This window comes from Chamaea fasciata, unplaced genomic scaffold (assembly GCF_029207755.1).
Source record: "Chamaea fasciata isolate MVZ Bird 193981 ecotype frontalis unplaced genomic scaffold, bChaFas1.0.hap1 SCAF_8, whole genome shotgun sequence".
NCBI classification, from domain to species: domain Eukaryota; kingdom Metazoa; phylum Chordata; class Aves; order Passeriformes; family Sylviidae; genus Chamaea; species Chamaea fasciata.
The window spans coordinates 6,131,394-6,150,162 of record NW_027094093.1 but is presented as its reverse complement, the minus strand read 5'-3'; the positions used below and the strand labels follow the sequence as shown (position 1 = coordinate 6,150,162).

At 39.9% G+C, this 18,769-nt stretch overlaps 1 protein-coding gene across 10 annotated transcripts in view; it reads left to right on the top strand.

Annotated features, from left to right (window-relative positions):
* The window catches only part of PCNT (pericentrin), a 70,463-nt gene that overhangs the window by 13,764 nt on the left and 37,930 nt on the right, over window positions 1-18,769 (top strand). For 7 of the 10 annotated variants that reach the window (XM_066189493.1, XM_066189491.1, XM_066189490.1 and 4 more), the window contains exons 8-26: window positions 79-171; window positions 389-565; window positions 1,506-1,761; window positions 3,581-3,639; window positions 3,811-3,985; window positions 4,580-4,716; window positions 5,250-5,361; window positions 6,353-6,385; window positions 8,019-8,283; window positions 8,523-8,610; window positions 9,151-9,367; window positions 10,249-10,487; window positions 10,977-11,443; window positions 12,670-13,246; window positions 13,881-14,114; window positions 15,048-15,212; window positions 16,866-17,012; window positions 17,564-17,715; window positions 18,535-18,749. In XM_066189493.1, the coding sequence (XP_066045590.1) occupies window positions 79-171; window positions 389-565; window positions 1,506-1,761; window positions 3,581-3,639; window positions 3,811-3,985; window positions 4,580-4,716; window positions 5,250-5,361; window positions 6,353-6,385; window positions 8,019-8,283; window positions 8,523-8,610; window positions 9,151-9,367; window positions 10,249-10,487; window positions 10,977-11,443; window positions 12,670-13,246; window positions 13,881-14,114; window positions 15,048-15,212; window positions 16,866-17,012; window positions 17,564-17,715; window positions 18,535-18,749 (3,808 nt within the window). The remainder of the gene's footprint in view (window positions 1-78; window positions 172-388; window positions 566-1,505; window positions 1,762-3,580; window positions 3,640-3,810; window positions 3,986-4,579; window positions 4,717-5,249; window positions 5,362-6,352; window positions 6,386-8,018; window positions 8,284-8,522; window positions 8,611-9,150; window positions 9,368-10,248; window positions 10,488-10,976; window positions 11,444-12,669; window positions 13,247-13,880; window positions 14,115-15,047; window positions 15,213-16,865; window positions 17,013-17,563; window positions 17,716-18,534; window positions 18,750-18,769) is intronic. The other 3 variants (XM_066189496.1, XM_066189494.1, XM_066189495.1) reach the window with 2 other exon arrangements.

The window sequence follows — 18,769 nt, the reverse complement described above, 5'->3', positions numbered from 1 at the left end:
CCCTGATAACTGCAGGAGTCGTGGGGTTTTGGAATGCTTTCAGGTAGCCATTGCAAATATTTGTATGCCTGTTTTCAGATAAAAGACCTAAATGCTGAAATAAAAGACAAAGTGGAAGAACAAGCGAAGTTGGAAGAAAAAAGAAAGGAAGAGATTGCTATAATAAAAAAGGTACCTGCTGTAATTGAGTTTATTCTGGAAAAATAAAAGTCATTAAGCGTTGTCGTGTAAGCAGTGTAAACATTTCAGAGATGCAAAATTCTATTTATTGGGTTTTTTCTGTGGTGGTTTTAATTTGGGATCAGGAGGAAGGGAGAATTCTTGTTCCATAATTAGGGCTAAACAAGCATATTTTGAAGAAAGCTTTTCACCTGAGTGTTCTTTGCAGGTTCATGAGCGAGAGCACGATCGAGAAATCTCTGAGCTGGCAGCTAAACACTCTGAGGAAATGGAGAAGCTCCGTGCTGAGCTGAAAGAAGAACAGAGGCACCTTTTAGATGAGATCCAGCAGCAGATGGAAGCCACACACAGAGCAGAGCATGAGCAAGCTCAGCTCCAATCCCAGGTAAAAAAGAGGAAACACGGTGATTAATATAGCTGACTGTTGGTGATCTCCAGCACACGCAGAAAACAAGGTGTCTTCTCCTTAATTTTTGTGGATATTGTGTAGCGTGCTCTTTCACACCGTGCTGCAACCAAAGGAAAAGGAGTGATCTCTTGGTGGGTGGTAGCAGATATTTTTTAGTGGAGCTTTCCAGAATCTTCACTGCAATTACATTTTAATGTTAATTCTGAAGAAAACTGGGTGTTTAAATTGATGGCTTTAAGAGAGAAAAAAGAGCTTTGTCATTTTTTGTCTTGGCAGGTTTAACAGGTAAATTTTTTAAAGGATATAAACTTGTCCCACTTTTTAATTATCCCACTGTTAATAATTAGGAATGCCTTCTTGCTAAGCTAAAGTGTGAAAACCTGACTTATACTTCTATATATTTCCTGGGTTTTTAAATGTTTCCACTTAATGAGAAGTGGAAATGGAAAGAATGTGTCTAGTGTTAGGTCTAATTACAACCTGTTGATACACTGATTAGTTTACTTAAGAATTGAGAAGTGGCGAATTTTATTCCTACTTCTCCCTTATCATTTAGAACTTTACTTTGTTCACCAATTCTAACCAACAGCAAACGTAAGGAATTGTTTCAATAGACAGTGAAAGGCTGGGGTGAACTTGTGTTCTGCTTTGATGTGAGGAAGTGCACAGATAGAGGATATTTTGTAGGAAATGAAGAGGCAGGTAAGGAAATCTTCTTACGTTGCACTGAAAACATTCAAGTCTCATTATAGCAGCTTATTTTAAGGCTTCCTTTAATGGTTCTTGCCACAAAGAAGCACTCTCCAAGTACAGGCAAAACTTAAAAGTGTTTAACAGTCAAAACTGAAACTGGTCATGAAAAAGCGAGCCCATTTCATTGGAGGGGAGGGAGAAACCCTTTTTTACTCCACTGCAGACACTGCACAGCCTTGAACTGGAAGCTTTACGCCTGACCTTAAACAATATGCACACCTCTCAGCTGGAGCTTACACAGTCCAACTTGAGGAAAGAGAAGGAGACTGCCCTCATGGAGCTGCGGGAGATGCTCAATGACAAACGTGCTCAGGAGGTAGCGATTCTGCAAAGCCGCCACCAGCTGGAGTGGGAGAAGATCAAAGAGCAGTGTCTGAAGGAAAAAGAAGACCTTAAGTCCAAGTATCAGCAAGAATTAGGTATTAAAACTGGGGAATAAGTGTTTTCTTCCTGCATGGGTTCCTTGGTGTAGAGCTGGCCTGTGAATGGCAGCCTCTAATATGGGCAGGACTGCTATGACCAGCAGTACATGTTTTATATATGAAAATGAGTTTGTGCAGACCTGGGTTTAGTTGTTCTTCATCTGCAAATTAGTGCTAAACTGATCTACTTTCTTTCAGGAGGCTTTAGACCAAGTTCTCCTAAAGAACTTGGTCAGTGCAAAGAGTAGAGCTCTTATCCCTTATGTTTTGTCAGGGCTTTTCTTGCCCTAAGTCAGCACTACTGTTGTCTTTCTGAGAAGATATGTGAATGCTTCCTGGCTTAACCCTCTCAGTGTTAGGAAGGAGTTGGGGAAGGAACTGAAAGGCTCAATGAGAGCCTGTAGCTGGGTGTCCTTTGAGCTGCACTTCCTTTTAAGACTGTATTGTGGCAGAAGGTAGTTGCACCTCATTGTACTGGAGGTCTGCTGATGATGCTCTTGGCATTGTTTGGGAATTTTCTCTCTTTCCAGGTCAGACCATTTCTGACCTGTATGGCAGAGCTTGAGGGATTTCTGGGGAAAGGTGAATCTTGCAGCACTTCACTGAAGAGGTTTACAGAATCACAGGCTGGTTGGGGTGGAAGGGCTCTCTGGAGATCATCAAACCCCTGCTAGTGCAGCTTCACCCAGAACAATTTGCAAAGGGTTGTGTCCAGGCACGTTCTGAATACCTGCAGGGATAAAAGGCTCCACAGCCTCTCTGGGCAGCCTGTTGCAGGGCTCTGTCACCCTCACAGTGAAGAAGCTTTTCCTTGTATTCAGATGGATCCATGGGAAGCACTGCTAGTTGCAGGGCTCCAGCTAGACTCTGCACTGCTCATCACGCCCCTCTGAGCTCTGAAATAAGGTTTAGAAACCATTCCTTTAGTTGTCCTTCACTAAGAGAAAGAGAACATTCATATAAGAGTGTCTCTTTTTGACCTAAAGCAGGAAACCATTTGTTTCCAGTGAACTGATAGCACAGTGGGATTTGGGAGCAGGAGGAGGTCAAGATGCTGTTCTTAGTATCAATGCTGTTAAGGTGTGTTTTGCCAATGTAACTTAATACCAGTTTAATCTCTAAGTTTTCATTTCCCATGGAAAGACTTGAAATAATGGTTGCATATTATAAACTATTAAATATTATAAATAAGTCTGGGCAACGGTGCTTTGATGTTGTAGGAGGATGGCTGATAGGCCTTTACAGGGTTCCTGCAAATCAAAAAAGGGGCTGAACAAGAAGCTGGAATTGAGGGAGGAGCTGGAAAGGAAGAATCTATTGGTGTTAGTGATAACTGAGCAGATACTGACATCTGTCTTGCAGTTTTTTTTCCTAGACATTTGTAGCAGAAATTTGAAGTTTGCTACCTGCTGCTGCATGCTACTCCTGTCTTTCTGGAGATGATTCTGTGCTCGTAGTGGTGTGCAGTGAAGTGTTAAAATGGCATCAATAGTCATTTGAATTTGTCTCTTCAGGGTTATTTTTCTTTTTAGTATCATGTTCTCTGTAGACTTAAGCTTTACTAACCAAGTTGAACTTTACTTTCTGAGTTGTTTTTGCAGCTCTAAGTTCTAGAGTGCTTGTTTTCTAAAATGAAAGTGAACTAGTGGGATCTAACATAACAGCAGGTATGGATTAAACCCAGCATCTAATCCTCCTCTATGCCTGCCCATTTAAGTCCTGAATTTGATGTTGAAAATTGCGATTTCATCCATATTTCTACTTACCATTTAATAATATTTTATGTAAATTTATTAATAAGTATTTTATTTCACAGTTGACCAGAGAAAGAAAATAGAATTGGAAATGGAAGACACACATGTCCAGGCATTAGAGGTACAAATTCTGTTCTTTATACAAGGAAAAAAATAAAGCTCCTTTCAGAAAACAAGAGCTGGTGCAAGTCCCAGAACTGCCACACATTTATTGTAATGGACAGATAAATGGAGAAAAAAATTAATTTACTAAACGTGTTTGCTTTAATTAATGCATGCCTTACTCTCTTAGACCCTCAAAAGAGACTGGGAGTTAGAGTCTGATAGACGTTTAAAAAACGTGTGTGAGGAGCTGTGTGAAAAACATCAGAGTGAGATGATCGCACTGCAGAAATCGCTGGAAATGGACTTGGAAAAAGTCAGAGCAGAGCTGGGGCTTCTTTCTGTTGAGAATGTGCAATCTAAAAGTAAGTATCATGGTCTGTGAGGCAGCTGTTTCATTGAACAGTGACACAGCTAAGTGATTTTACAGCATGTCTCAAAGCAAATACAAAATGCATTTATGTAGCCTTATTGAAAAACTGGGACAATGGCATGGGACTGTGTAGGCAACGGGTTGTAAATGAAAAACTGTTTAAAACCTGGAGTAATGAATGTAAATGAAAAACTGTTTAAAAGCATTGTTGCATCTTGACTTGCACAGAGTATGAGATGTGAATTTTAAAGGGAGATGCTGTTTTGCTTCCGTTTGAAAACCTCTTTTGACAGGTTGCTGAGTTAATCAAAACTGTGATTAATATTAATAGAGGCTTTTTCTAACAAAAAAATGCATTTGGGTTGTGAATAGCTAAGGCTTAATGGAACAAATGGTTGTCTCTTGGCTAACTAAGAGTGTGGGATGCAGAGAACTGTGAAGCAGTGCATGGAAACATTTGACTTTCAAATATTTTGCTGTTCAAGCACTTCTATGATTCCCTGAAAGCTAGTGCTTAAGCTAGAAATGTGCATTTCTATTTTTGTTGTACAGGTTATTCATTAACAGAACTAATTTTTAATTTTAGTGAAATGTATAGAATTGGAGAGGCAACACCAGTTAGCCATCACAGAATTACAAGAACAGCTGCAGTCTGAACATAACCAACTTTTAGAAGACATAAAGATGAAAAGCCAAGAAAAAGAACAGGCTCTTCAGAAGGAGGTAAATTACATTTCTTTAGTTGTTCAGAGTAGTTGATTACTCTTTATGCAACAAAAACTAGACCACAAACATATAATTTGGGTGACCTGTTTGTGTTTAGGGATGTTACTGAAAAAGCAAAATGCATCTTGAAGCAGGTAAATACTCTGGGAGTTTCCACAGGAGTTCAAAATCTTTGGAATGCAGTTGCCATTGTGCCATCTCTTCCTCCGTATTTATATTCCTAATTTTCTGATTCTCACATTTTGTTTTTATCTGGCTGATGTCTTATTTTTTTGCCAGTGAAGATAATTATGGCATCAGGAACAAATTCTTCCCTCTCAGAGGAGGGGGTGTAATACTTGAGATGCTGCTACTCAGCATCTCTGATACTGTCAGGAGCTGAGAGTGGTGTTGTCACTGTTGCCACCTATTTCTGACAGAAGTGTTTCTTGCCTGTAAAATAAGCCCTGAGAACAAAATTGTTTAACAAGTTGTGGTGGGGTGGTTTTTTTTTTTGGTTTTAACATGTTGGTTTTGGGTTTTTTTTGTAGCTGGACCAACTTCAGGTCAAGCATGAGCAGCTCAAGGCTCAGTCACAAGAAGAAATCAGGCAGCTTTGGTCTCAGCTTGACAGTACCCGAGCAAATCGACAAGAGCTAAGTGGTGTGTTCACAACTGACACATTTTATTTTTTGCCTCTTCTTCATACAGAAGTACCCATTATTGACACAAAATGCTTTTAACCGTGCCTCAGAAACACACAGGAAGGCCACAGTGTCAGTGGGTTGTAGCCCCAATGATCTACCTCTAAGCTGAGGTTAGTCAGTGTCAGATGACAGGTTCTGCAGTGTCAAAAAGCGCAGTGTGACTGTGGGGAGAAGCTTACTGCTGTGCTTTTCTTTTCCCTTCCCACTCCCTTCCTGCACACTATAAAAATCTTTAGTGAAAACAAAAGGTTTTTCACTGAAATGTCAAATTAAGTATCATGTAGTCGAAACCTGGAGAAAATGCTGGTCAGTGCAATAACATGCTCCTATTTGTATTTCTGTTGTATGACCCAGGTGTATTAAATAAAACAGCCAGTTTTGCAAGTGTAGTGGTTGGGGATGATATACACTTTTGAAATAAAATATAATGTGTCTTAGATGGGTGTGCACGGACATGTATAACACATTAAAGAACTTCTGGGGGAAGAAACAAAACCTGGAGACCATGATTCTGCCAGTGTTCTCCTTGTGTTGAAACTAACATAAGGTTCTTGAGTTCTGCTGGAGTAGTTAGAACAGAAGGCACATGTAACATACTTCAAATACTATTTCAGATTTTGTGAATAAAATAACTGTAGGTAGCTTTTGAAGTGTATTGTAGTTTTGTTTGGTCATATATTAAAGTATTTTTTCTATTAGTATATTCTTTATTTTTAATAGTGTATTCTTCTATTACTAAGTATTTTTTTCTATCTAGGCAGACTTTACCTTGACTATTTCATCTTTTTGTTTTGATATTACGGAATTATAGTACATAGCACTTTATAGTATTTACTGGAACTGTTCTCTGTAGCCCTAATCTTTAACATTTCACATGTCTTTCCATGTTTCTAATCACTCACAATCCTATTCTTCGGACCCTTTCTGTTACTTCATCTTTCTTGAAGGTGGTGTGACCAGAATACAGGCCCATGGTCCAGGTGAGGATCTCTTTTGGTGTGTGAGATATTAAAGGTGTTTTGTTTTGCTCTGCTGTTCCTCATTTGAGTGATGATTTGACCATGCATTTGGGTTAATGCTAGGATTCAAATCATGGCAGCTGCATGATGGAATTGCTACTCTGGTGTGAGAATGACATGCCAGTTCAACACAACAAAACGCTTTTTTTGGGTTAATTTTGTGCTAGTAGACTTTGCTGGTTAGGCAACACCTACCCATGTCAATTGGACTTCCCTTGGCTGTGGCATTGATGTTGTTACTTGTCCCTTCTTGTAACTTGGTTCCTCTGGTCCCATGCCTGGCAGCTTCTCCCTTTGGAAGTGGGCTTGAACCATGGACTTACTTCACAGAATCGTGGAATCACGGAGTGGTTTGGGTTGGAAGGGACCTTAAAGATCATCTCATTCCAACCCCTGCCATGGGCAGGGACACCTTCCACTATCCAAGCCCCATCCAACCTGGCCTCAAACACTTATTTTTTCTCTTACTCTTTCTGTTTGCATGGTCATTGTGAGGATTTTTTCATGCCACATGTGCATTTTCTGGTTTGCTACACAAAACCACATTGTGACAATCAGTTGTGTTGCTCCTGGATGGCATCCTCTTTTTCCATCAAGGTTTCTTAAGTTTCTCTTGTGTAACATAAGCAACTGCTATTCTCCAGGCAAGCTGTTTCTTTTCAAGGAACTTCTCCAAGTTCTTTCTTCTTGAAATGTATTTCCCTCTTCAGTTCATTCTTTGGAGATTTAAGTAACTTGAACTATTTGGAAAGTTGAGCTGTTGGGAAAATTCATCTCTCTTGAGATTTTTTTCCCCCACCTTTTGACTTCCCAAAATGCTATTGCTGCTTTAATACAGAAGGTTGGGGAAGAAAGCTTTCATTAGAGGGCTAATGAAAAGGCTGTAATGCTGGCCATTGTTCTCACTCTCTGGAAGGAGGGCAGCTTGCTGAACCAGCCTTGGTAGCTGCTTTTTACTGCATTCCTGTTTTATTGATTGATTCTTTTAATCCATTCAGTTCAGCCTCTGAGCACACAATGAGTAGCAAGCCATCATTAAAATAATCCAGAGTTGATTTTATTGTCCTTTCTGTGATTTTTGGTTTTCTGCACAGTTTGTTCAATTTGGTTTTGTTTGGATGGTTTTGCCTGAAGCAAACTAAATGTTCTTGAATAATTTATTCCTTCTGGGTGCTACAATAGCAAGCAGGTGTAAAGATTAACCAATAGTGCAGGACTCTGCTTGTTACCAGCCTAGTCCTGGACTGCAAGAAAACAAGGAGAGCTAACAGTGTGCTGGTGATTTTGGCTCTTAGCATGAGGATGGTTTCTCTGAGTGCAGTGTAACTGAGTCTTCAGAGGAAGGAATTTTTGTCTTTCAGAAGTTCATTTTTATCTCACTGCTGTTTCCAGTAAATGGTTCTTACCTCAACCTGTGATCTCTGCCTTTTGTGACTCCCATTGAGAAGGGAGTGGCTCGTGGGGTTTTTAGTGGAAATATTAAAGGGGCAATGCCATTCCTAAACCACTGATACAGGCAACTAAGTCTTCACAGAATGTCTTAGCCTAAAGATACATGTTCTTACTGCTTGTGCTGGTTTTGCCTCCTTTCCAGAGCTAAAAGAGCAACTCCTGGCTCGAGCATCACAGGTGACAGAAATAGAGTGTTTAAAACAGGAATTTGAACAGCAGTGTCAGCAGAGGAACAGGGAGCATGAAGCTGAATTGGAACAACTGAGACTTTATTTTGAAAACAAGTTAATTGTTGCTGAAGAAAACTACAGAGAAGAATTGATTTTGTTGCATCAGAAACATCAAGAACTGACAGACTGTTCACTGTCAGAGTTGGAAATGAGTCAAGATCAAGCAGGGGACATCAGGTGATCTGATCTTTTTCCTTTCATTTTATGACAGCATGTTTCCATTTTATTTTTCTTTAACATAAAAGATGATGTTAGCATCTAACCCTGTTGGGACTGAGCATTAGGCGATGGCCCAATCCTGAACAGTTGTTATAGTTGCTCTCTGCCTACTGTCAGTACTACACCATAAGTCATCAAGTAAATTTAACTTGATTCATGACCTATCACAGTGTTAAACTTTAAAACCCTTTTCTCAGTTCTGCTGTCACACTTTTTGAAGAGACTGCTGAGAAAGAGAGAAGTGTTGCACTGGGCCAGCTAAACCAACAGCTCGAACAGCAGCAGGTAGGATACTTGATATATTAAAAGCTCTACTGTTCTTTACATGACCTGTATGAAAACTGATGTCTGATTCATAGCTCTTACAAAGAGTAATTTCAGATGTTTAGTAGGGCTTAATTATTTTTGGCAAGAATATTGTAAATTACCAACTTTCAAAAGCTCTCAGCCTCAGAGAGGCTGTGGAGTAGAACAGCTGAAACAGTGCTTTGTAATATTATGTGCTGTTTGGGTTATCCTGTGCTGAGTAAGGAGCTTATCAGTTCTACACAAGTGCAGAATTCATAGTGTTTCTCTTTTCTGTAGTTCTGGTAGTAATTGTACCTGTCCTTGTTCTCTTCAAGCCAAGATGCCAATTTGGCCCCTCTTATGTTTATGCCCCTATTTTCATGTACCTTGCTGTAACTGGAGATCTCAACATTTTTGCTCAACTTGTTTCAAGTTGACTAAGAGTTTGGAAAAGGAATTTTCCTTTCTCTCATTGAAAGATTCTCATCATAGTTTCTCAGAAGCTAAGGATCTCTTCCTAACCCTTTATTTATGTAGGAAGAACTTGCCTGTTTGCAGCTACAACTCACAGAACAACACAGGCATGAATTGGATTCCTTAAGATCCTCCCTTGCACTTCAGTATAAAGAGGACCTGATGAAAATGAAGATGGATCTGTCAGACAAATATGTAACAGAAATGGAGGCTGTGAAAAGAAAGCATTGTTCAGAACTTGAGCAGCTCCGTGCCCAACTTTCAGAAGAACATTCTAAAGGTAGGATGGTCTGACACCTTGGGAAGGGAAACAGTAAGCTGCTTGTGTGGCTTACATTTCTCTTTAAACAGGCTTATCTGAAGTAGTTTTCAACTTATTGGTTTACCCTAAACTATGGGGAACATTTAACAGATGTTAATCCCTTTCATCAAGCACTTATGGGCATGTTGGGTTGCGCTTCCAAAGATGTAGTGACCTGAAGTTGTTTGTTCTGTAGGAAGAACTACTAGAACTGTGGAGCAGTTGCTAAAAGCATCAGATTTCCATTTTTGATGCCTAGAAGGGCAATGTCATACAAACATTTGGACTAACAATACATAACTTAGTTAGCTAATTTAACACACATGGTTATAATTGTATTCCACTGGATGTTGCTTAAAAGGATTAATAGAGCTTTTTAAATTTGCACTTATATTTCTTACCTTCAATTATTTATTTTTAATACTAGAGAGAATATAAAAACTGCTTAAATTAGAATGTTTAGAGGTTTGTCCCATCTGACCTTTGGGGAAATGCCTTGTGTAAATATGATGTGCAGAACTAGAGATAAAACTTCCATAAATCTGCCATTAGATTGCCCAGAAAGAAAGTCTGCTTTTCTTGTAGATAAGGAGAGAGGTCCTGCCACAGGTTTTATGATTATTCTGTGTATGTTAATACTGGTAAATTCCCAAGGTGGTGATAAAATGGAACAGAGTATAAAATCATCCAGCTGAGGGATTCTCCTTGTCCTGTAGTTAGCATGGCTACTGATAAATTGCACAGCTGACAACATTCAACTTTATTTCTATGCATCAATAGGAGCTGTTAAAATCAATTCCAGAATGCCATTTTATTGTCTGGCTTGGATTTTCCTTTTATTTTTTTTTTTTTCTTTCCAGAAATGGCCAAACTGTGTCTTCAGGGTGCTCAAGATGTAGCATGTCAGGTTGAGATGGAGGCGGCTGAGCGAGTGTCTGTGTTGGAGGAAGAGCACAAAGCCAAGCTTGCTCTCTCCAGCTCTGAGAAACAGCATATTGCAGAGCTCTCAGAGGAAATAAGGCATTTAAAGGAAGAGATTATAAAACAAAAAGAGTTTTCTGAGCAAAATGAAAAGCATCTGAAAGAAGAAATGGAAAAGGTAATTTGTACTACAGAATTGTTTTGTGTAGAGTTGGGCAAGCTCCAGCCTGGTGGGAAGGCCGAGGGAGGGAGAGGCAGCACTTGCATTTAAAAGTCTCTGGTTTGGGGAATGAAGCTAAAGCTTTAAATGGACTTGCCTGGATATGAAATGTTGGAATACATTTCTGTTTTGGTGTAGCTCTTGTACCTCAAAGTGTTAGAGTTGAGACAATCATACACCGTACCTCTTTAACTCTTACGTGTTAAATCAGCTGTTCCATCTGAGGATAAACTTAGATTGGATGTTAATTCATTGCTTAAATTGTTGCATTTTTGAATGCTTATGAGAATTAGATGGGTGAAGCTCTTATTTATCAAGTCCTCCTTTCCCTCCACTGCAAGAATTTAATCTTTCCATGACCTTAAATGCCTGAGAGTGTTCACTTCATGTACTTCAGTTTGGCTTTGGTGGTTTATTCCTTTTTCCTTTAAATAATTGTCATCACAGGTAAAATATAAAATTGCTGAGGATCACAAAAATGAATTAAGAAAAGAAGTCCAGAAAATAGAGAATATGTATGAAGAAAAAGAGAAGAAATGGCAATGTGAAAGCGAAGCCCAGAGAATCCTAGCAGAGGAGAAGTTAGCCCTATTGCACATAGAACTGCAAACCAAAGCAGAATCTGAGAAGCAGAACTTACAAAAACAGTTTGAACTGCGTGAAGCTGAAATGATTCAACTTCAAGATCACCAAGCTGCCAAAATTCTAGAGCTGGAGAAGCTGGTGAAGGAGCAGCAAAACAACTTGCAGCAGCTGGAGGACAGCCTTGCAGGTGCCCAGACTGTGCAGAAATCTCAGGAGCAATATGAAGCTGACCTGGAGGCAGCCAAAGCCATCATGGCAAAAGAAATGGAAAAGGCCACGCTCTGCCTGCAGGAAGAATGTGCCCTGAAACTCCTGGAAGCACAAAACAAGTAGGTTTCCCTTAGAAGTTCACTCACTGTTAGTTGCTTTGTCTTATTTTAAACTTAATGAGTGATAGTGCAAGGTAGTCACTTGATGGCACTATCTGACTTACACATGTAAAGCTTGCTGTCCCAGGGAACAGCAGAGCTATTATGATCTGTAGATTTTGCTTCATGTAAAGGCATTTCATCTAGGCTAGCAGATAAAATCCAGTCAGGTTTTGCCTGCTAAGAGTACAACACAACTGTAAATCATAGAGTAAATCATATATCAGCCTTCAAAATGAAGTGTGACAGGATATATAAGTGGAAAAATTCTCTAAATGTTTTTCAACAATTCAAATGAATGTAAACAAGGTCTTCTTGGTGAATGAAGCTTGTGCTAACCATTGAATGCAGAGGCTGATGGGGCCCCCTTTGGTATTCTTTAGTTCTGGTTGGATGCCTGGAACTACTGTTTTTCTTCCCCTTCCTACACCTGTTGTTTCAAGTGAATGAAGGGAAGTAAACAACCACACTGTTGGTATTTGCATGCACTGCTTCAAATTTATCCCTTCTTCCCTCCCCAAAAACATGTTCACAGAACAAGACTGGAGAAAAAATGACTGTAAGAAAACACTGAAAGCAGCAATTTAACTTTTAGGTGACTGGGGTTTTTTAAGTTATTGGTGTCTGCGTGCGTAAATACTGTAGTTACTGATGGCAGTAAATGGCAGCACTTCATTACTAAATCTTCTGCCTCAAGTTTTAAGCAGAACTCAGCTGGGTTTGGAGGAGCCCCCAAGTTTCTCACATATACCTCCACAGTGGTTTTATGTCTGTCTTTACCAGATGTTTTTAGAGGTGTTTGTTATGCCAGTTCATTTAGTTGCAGGCAGCACATTTGAGATGTAGCAATGCGTACACCGTGAGGTTCTGTTGTGGCAGTGTTTCTCAGACACGTTGCTCTGTATTTGTAAGTTAATAGGGGTGCCAGTTTCTCTAGTAATAACCAGATACTCCCAAGTGACATTGCAGAAACCTTTAATTACGTGGCGATGAATCACTGTTGTGGCTTGCTTTGAATTTAGTTCTGTATTTGAAGCATCAGGTAAAACTTGTGGAGGCTAAGTGAGGTCTGTTTATTTTCCTTGGATTATTATATATTAGCTCAATTATTTAAAAAAAAAAAAAACCCACAAAAATCCAGTAACTTTTTTTACAACAGTCTCTTAATTTTCTTGGAAATAATACAGGTTTATGGAGGAACACAAAGCAATGACTCAGAAATTCACAACTGAGCAAGAGGTTCTTCTCCAAGACCTGAAAAAGAAACATGTGGATGAGCTAGAACTCCAAAGTCAGCAGTTACAGGAGAAGCATAAGCAGCAGATTTTGTCTCTGACAGCTGATTTTCAGGCAAAACACCAAGCTGAAATTGAGACACTTAAATCTACCCTGGAAAGTAAACATCAGATTCAGCTTGAAAGTTGTGCTGCTGAACTACAGGCAAAGCATCAGGCCCAAATCGATGAGCTGGAGGTTAAGCACTTAGCAAATCTGGACTCCTTGGAGTCTTCCTACCTATCTGAAATTCAGACTGTAAGAGATGAACACCTTCAGGCTCTGGAGAAGCTACAGCTGCAGCACAGGGAGCAGCTGCAAGAGCAGGATAAAATGCATCAGGCACAACTGCTTCGGGAGATTGAGATGCTGAAATTAAAGCATGCTGAAGAACTTCAGCACTCCCAAAATAATTTGAAAATTGAGCTAGCTACTGTTAATATGGAAAAGCTTAGAGCCATGGCTCTTCAAGCAGAAGAAGCTCATAAGGTGAGTCAGAAGGAAAACCTGGCATGGGAGGTAAAATGTCATGACACGTTGTGTGGGATCACCTTTTCCTTTGTTCTCAGGGGATATTTTCACAACCTCTTTGTGCCAGCACTGACACATTGTGTGTGGCCATATGATGAGCTGAAACAGCAAACTCCAGCTGAAAATTAAATCCATCTGTTTCTTCCTGCCCCAAATGCTTAGTCTAAGGAGTTTTCTATGTCATTTGTGGAAAAGGTACAAATGAGATGTATCTTTGAAAATTTTTAAGATTGGGGGCATCTCCATTTTGTGGCTCAGGCCTTCTCTCCCCAGTAGAGCTATTGTGTAGTTCTTCAGAAAGTGATTAAACCAAAGGAAATGCAATTCTGGAGGTTAAGCCACATCTCTAGGAATCTAAAGATCCTTCCAAATAAGTAAGGATTGACAAAACTTACACTAGATAAGAAAAATAGACCCATTTAAATGCTTTAGAGAATATGTATATGTATGTATGCTCATCCTTCATGAAACGATGTTGTTCCTATTTGCTTTAAAAGTTGATCCAGCAGGACATGTGCTTGACAAATGGGTAGCAAAGATATTTGTACTTACTTTTTTTTCCCTCCTTTTTTTATAATTAATGCTTACACAGGATGATCTGAACACAGCTCTTCGAAACCAAAGGCAGTTGCTGGAAGAGGAGAAATGTCTGGCTCTGGATCTGTTACGTGAGGAAGTGTTGCAGATGGAGAAAAACCACAGGAAAGCACTGCAAGAGCTTAAGGATCTTCATGAGGCAGATATTAGGAAACATAAGGAAGAGTACTCCAGGGAGTTGGAAAAAGAGCTGGGGAAACTAAAAGCACAGCATGAACATGAGCAAGAGGTCAGAATGCTGCTCATACCTAAACCCAAAACAATCCATGTTTTATCATAACGTAAATTCAGTTTTATTAAGCCTAGAAATAAGGCTGCATGTCTAGATGGTTCTTGGATTTTTTTTTTAATAGTGCCAATAATAAGAGGATACAATCTGACTTCTGCAGATGCAAGCAGCTTCTGGTGTTATATATTACGCTCATATAGTAGGAAAAGTCACAAACAAAATGAGCTTTATGCAGCTATAACCACAAAACACGTTAAGTTAAAATATTACTGACTATTGCTTTTTTGCTCACTAAATTGAAAATTTGATAATGTTGCAAATAACCCTTAAATCACTTTCAGAGGAACAGATTGCCTGGGGAAGAAGTTTCATTAGTTTCCTGGGAGGGTTCTGATGGTTATTCAGTCTTAGTCTTATGATTACAGTGCCTCTTCTTAGAGAGAATAGTAGGAAAAAGAAAAACAAACTGAATGAACAAAAATCTCTCAAACCTTTCACTATTGTATCCCAGGATAGTCGCATTAAATAGAGATGCGTAATGTTTGCTCCCATTTGAACAAGGGAAATCACATCTTAACAAAATATCCTCTGCCTGTGTTTCTCTCCCCCTCCTTCCTCTTTATTTTTTTTCATTTTCTTTTAGGGAAGTATCTGTTGGAAAGCATAGGTCAGGAATACTTTGTTAGTCTGACCTGATGGTCTCATGAATACAGGAGATACTTGATACCTAATGCCTGTTGCTTCTTATCTATTTTTATCCACCTGCTTTTTTCTATACTCAGCATGATGATAGACAGCAGCCCTGTGTGACCTTGAGGGTTGGGAATGTACTCTTCAGAATTTGTTTTAGCTTCTTGGGTTTGGTTTGGTTTCATTTTTTGCTTAATTGTTACACTGTGGCTCAAATATTTTATGTTCCTTCCTTGTCTGCAGCTGTATGCTTCTGCATCAGCTACTGAAGTAGAATCTGTGAGAACAACTCTTCTGGCTCAATTTGAGGAGGTAAAATTGAAGCAGCAGCTTCAGTTCCAGGAGGAGATTGAGCTGTTGAAGTGTCAGTCAGAGGTGCTGCTGGAGCAGCAGATTGCGCAGCTGAAGGTAGGCTCTGGTGAAAATGCACTTCTGAGTATGCACTGGACGTGTGTTTCACTGGAAAAGGGCAATTGGTGTAAGATTTTTGTTCTTCAGTCTCTAAAATGGCAGTCTGAGATCTCTCCAGTGCTTCACAATGTTAGAACTAGAAAAACAGCCCTGGAAATAAAGCAGTGTTTTGTGAGCAATTGTCTTTACCACAGGGTTGTCTTAAAGTCCTGAACTGGATGTAGGGTGTCCTTCAGCCAAAACCGGAAAAAAATCAGTGGAACATGCTCTGAGCAGCATTCCCTGTGTACACATTCAGTTTGTCACTTTTCTGCTTAGTGTCTGCAGAGACTGTGCCCTTGGCCTATCATCCCACATCTACTGCACATGCCGTGTGTATGTGGCAAAATATTCAGTATTATCTGAGCTTTTACCAAGTGTGTGCTGGCAGTGAGCTCTTTGTCTGTGAGGTTCCTCGTTATTACTCTTGTTGTTAATCTCTGCTTTCATTGATGCACCATGATCAACATCCTGATAAGCATTTTCAAGGTGTTTCCTGCCTCTGGCCCTTGGTGTAGTCCTGATCACTATTTGACCTCTCTCTCTGGCTGGTGCAGCTGTCTTTTGAAGCAGAGGGCACCAATGTATCCTGAAAAGCTGCTGCAGGTATATTTGGCACTGCTGTCCTCAGCTGAACCCCAGCCTTCAGCTCACAGGAGCTGGAACTGTACTGAGTGTTATGCAGAAACTCCAGAAATGATCCCAGCTTTTTTCCCCCTGCATTTCACTTCTTGTTGAAATTATTTCAGGGCTAATTCTCCTGCTACTACAGCTGTCTGTGGATTCAGTTGGGGGTTTTTTTGCCTCATGCACTTGATGACTGGTGTTTTGTCCCAGAAGAGACTGGCTGGATCTCTTTGCAGTGTCAGGTTGAGCTGTATTGTGGGCTGATACAGGTTTTTACAAGCCTTTCCCTTCCCACTCCCCTGTGCTGATTATGCACTTGTCTTCGTGCCTGCTGCTCCCTTGGCTTCTTCCCTCTGCCTCCCCTAGCAGATATGAGGTATTCAAAATTGCTGTCTGTGCTCTGACATACTCTCTAAGTGCTTCTGACAAGAACAAGCAGGCTGCTTCAGAAATTTTGTCCACAAATACCATGTTCTAGGTCAAGGAAAATCATCCTACCCCTTGGCGTCAGCTCATTTTTACCTTCCCAACTGCTAGAGCATGGGGTAAAGACTGGCTCAGTCTTCTGCATAGGATCCATGCCAGCTCAGGTGACTGCACGACTTGTGCTCTGAGGTCTTATTTCTTGCCGTGGAGAAAAAGTGTTTTCTTGACTTGCCAATGTAAAAAATAGATGGCCATCCTGTTGGAGTGTATTGGTGTTCACAGATAAAACTGTGCCTCATCGGTGCTGAGTACAGAGGGACAGTCACTGCCCTGGTTCTGCTGGCCACACTGCTTTTGATTTTGATCACAGTTTCTGCATAATTTTGTTGTTTGTTGTTGTGTTGATGTGTAAGTTACTGCTTATTCTGAGAGGCAAAATGTGTACTTCTGAAGAATGCAGAAAAAATACAGGGGATTGTTGAGGTTTTTTGGGAGGGTGGTGGTGTTTTGGCATTTTTTTCATCTCTCAGTGAATCCAAATATATGTGATTTATGCAGGATGAATTTGAAGCTGAAAAAAAGGCATCACTACATGACAAGGAGCAGATGTTGATTGAGGAGAGGGAGAAGGCACAAGCTGCTCACCAAAAGGAACAAGAAACGTTATCAGCCCTGCTGCAGGAAAGGGCAGCAATAATTATCCAGGTGTGGAGAAAATACTTTAAACCTAGATTTTAAATGTGCTTTTGAGGTTGTATTTTAGCACAGGGCTCTCTGTTTCAGTGTCTATATAGAGGGACTGCAGGTATAATTCTTGTGGTATATTAGACTAGGGGGAAAGAGAGCAACACTAAGAATTTCCTGACTGGGAATGTATTACTCTTTCCAGCTCTTCTTGTAGTACTTGGTGAGTGTTGAGAATGTTGGCATGGGAGCAGAATGCTTTTCTGTCTTTGCAGTTTTCTCCCAAATAGATATTCTGACTTATTTGCTAGCTTATTTATGAGACAGAGTTTCTAACAAAATGGCAGTAATTTGTTTGGCAGCAAAATCTGAAAGTGAGGGTGGGTATATACATACAAATATGTATTTTTATTTACATGTAATCATATGTTTTAATCTGGCATAGGTATCATCTGAACTAGTAAATGTAGGGCAATAAGTAATTTTTCTAACAACTTGTTTTCAGTTGGAGTTTATAAGGAAAGTTTAGACAAAACTGTTGACCTTGTTGTGTTGTCACTTCATTTCCACAGCTGGAAAAGAAGGTGGCATCTCTAAAGCATGAAATAGAGGAGACCAACTCTGAACTGGAGACGCTCCTTCAGCGGCGGGACAGGGAAAACCAGGAAGGAGGAAATTTGATAGCCTTGTTGAGGTCTGATATTGAGGAGTCCAAGGAGGAAAGGTTTGTTCATCTTTGGTTACATGATGCTTAGTGCTTGGGATTTTTTTGTTTGCTTGTTTTCTCACTTCTCGTAAAGAAATCAATAACTAGGCAAAAGTAAGCCAGCTCAAAATAGTAGTGTTGGAGGATGATGTATTGCTTTTATTTGCAAATTATTTTGAGGTTTTTTAAATTATCAACCTGTTCTCACATTTAGAGCAGGTTGGGGGTGGTTTTTTTGCTCTTTTTCTTTCAGTGTGATGAAAACTGGTGTTTTGGGGTTTCTGCTGTCTCTAATCTTGGAAAAATCTAAAAAAATGGGGAGTGGTTCTATGACCAAGAGGCTTTCAGATGGAACGGATTGGTTTGATGTGCCATGGGAATGTGTGGATTAGAGAAGCTGTCATACTGAATAAGCTTCTAGAATTCCTTCTCTCATCTTTCAGAAACTGGCTTAGTGTTAACCTTAAAACCAAAATATTTTCATAAACAGAAATAGAGCTTTTGTTGTCAGGTCTGCCAGAACACCCTCTAGTTATTTTGATGTCACTGATACTATAGTAGTAGATGTATCTTCCTTGTTGGTGCTTCCACAGGTTTGGAAGGCTGAGCTGCTTGTGACTGTAGTGTGATCTACCTGTGGACATGACAAAGGTGTTTTGCTGCACCAGCTCTTTGAAAATGACCTGGGTTTTGTGAGTCATCTGAAAGATCTTCACTGCTAACTGCCCAACCATGGCAGATACCCATTTCAGACTGTCAGGTTTACAGTAGCTTCCATGTGTCTCTCAAATCAAGTGTGTGCAATTTTTCAAATGTTCAATGTGCTTTTTTTTTTAGAGAAAAGCTGCGTGAATCTTATCAGCACGTTTTGAAACTGCTTATGGAAGTGGTGAAGGCCACAATAGCTATTCAGGACCTTATCTGTAGCAAGATTGGTCTTTGCCTTGATGACACTCTGGCTTCTGGAGATTCTAAAGAAACTCAGAGCATTATGGAAGAAATAGGATTCATGCAGTATTTTAAAGCCAAAGAAAACCATCACCTAGAAAAAGGTGAGTACAAATCAGCGAAC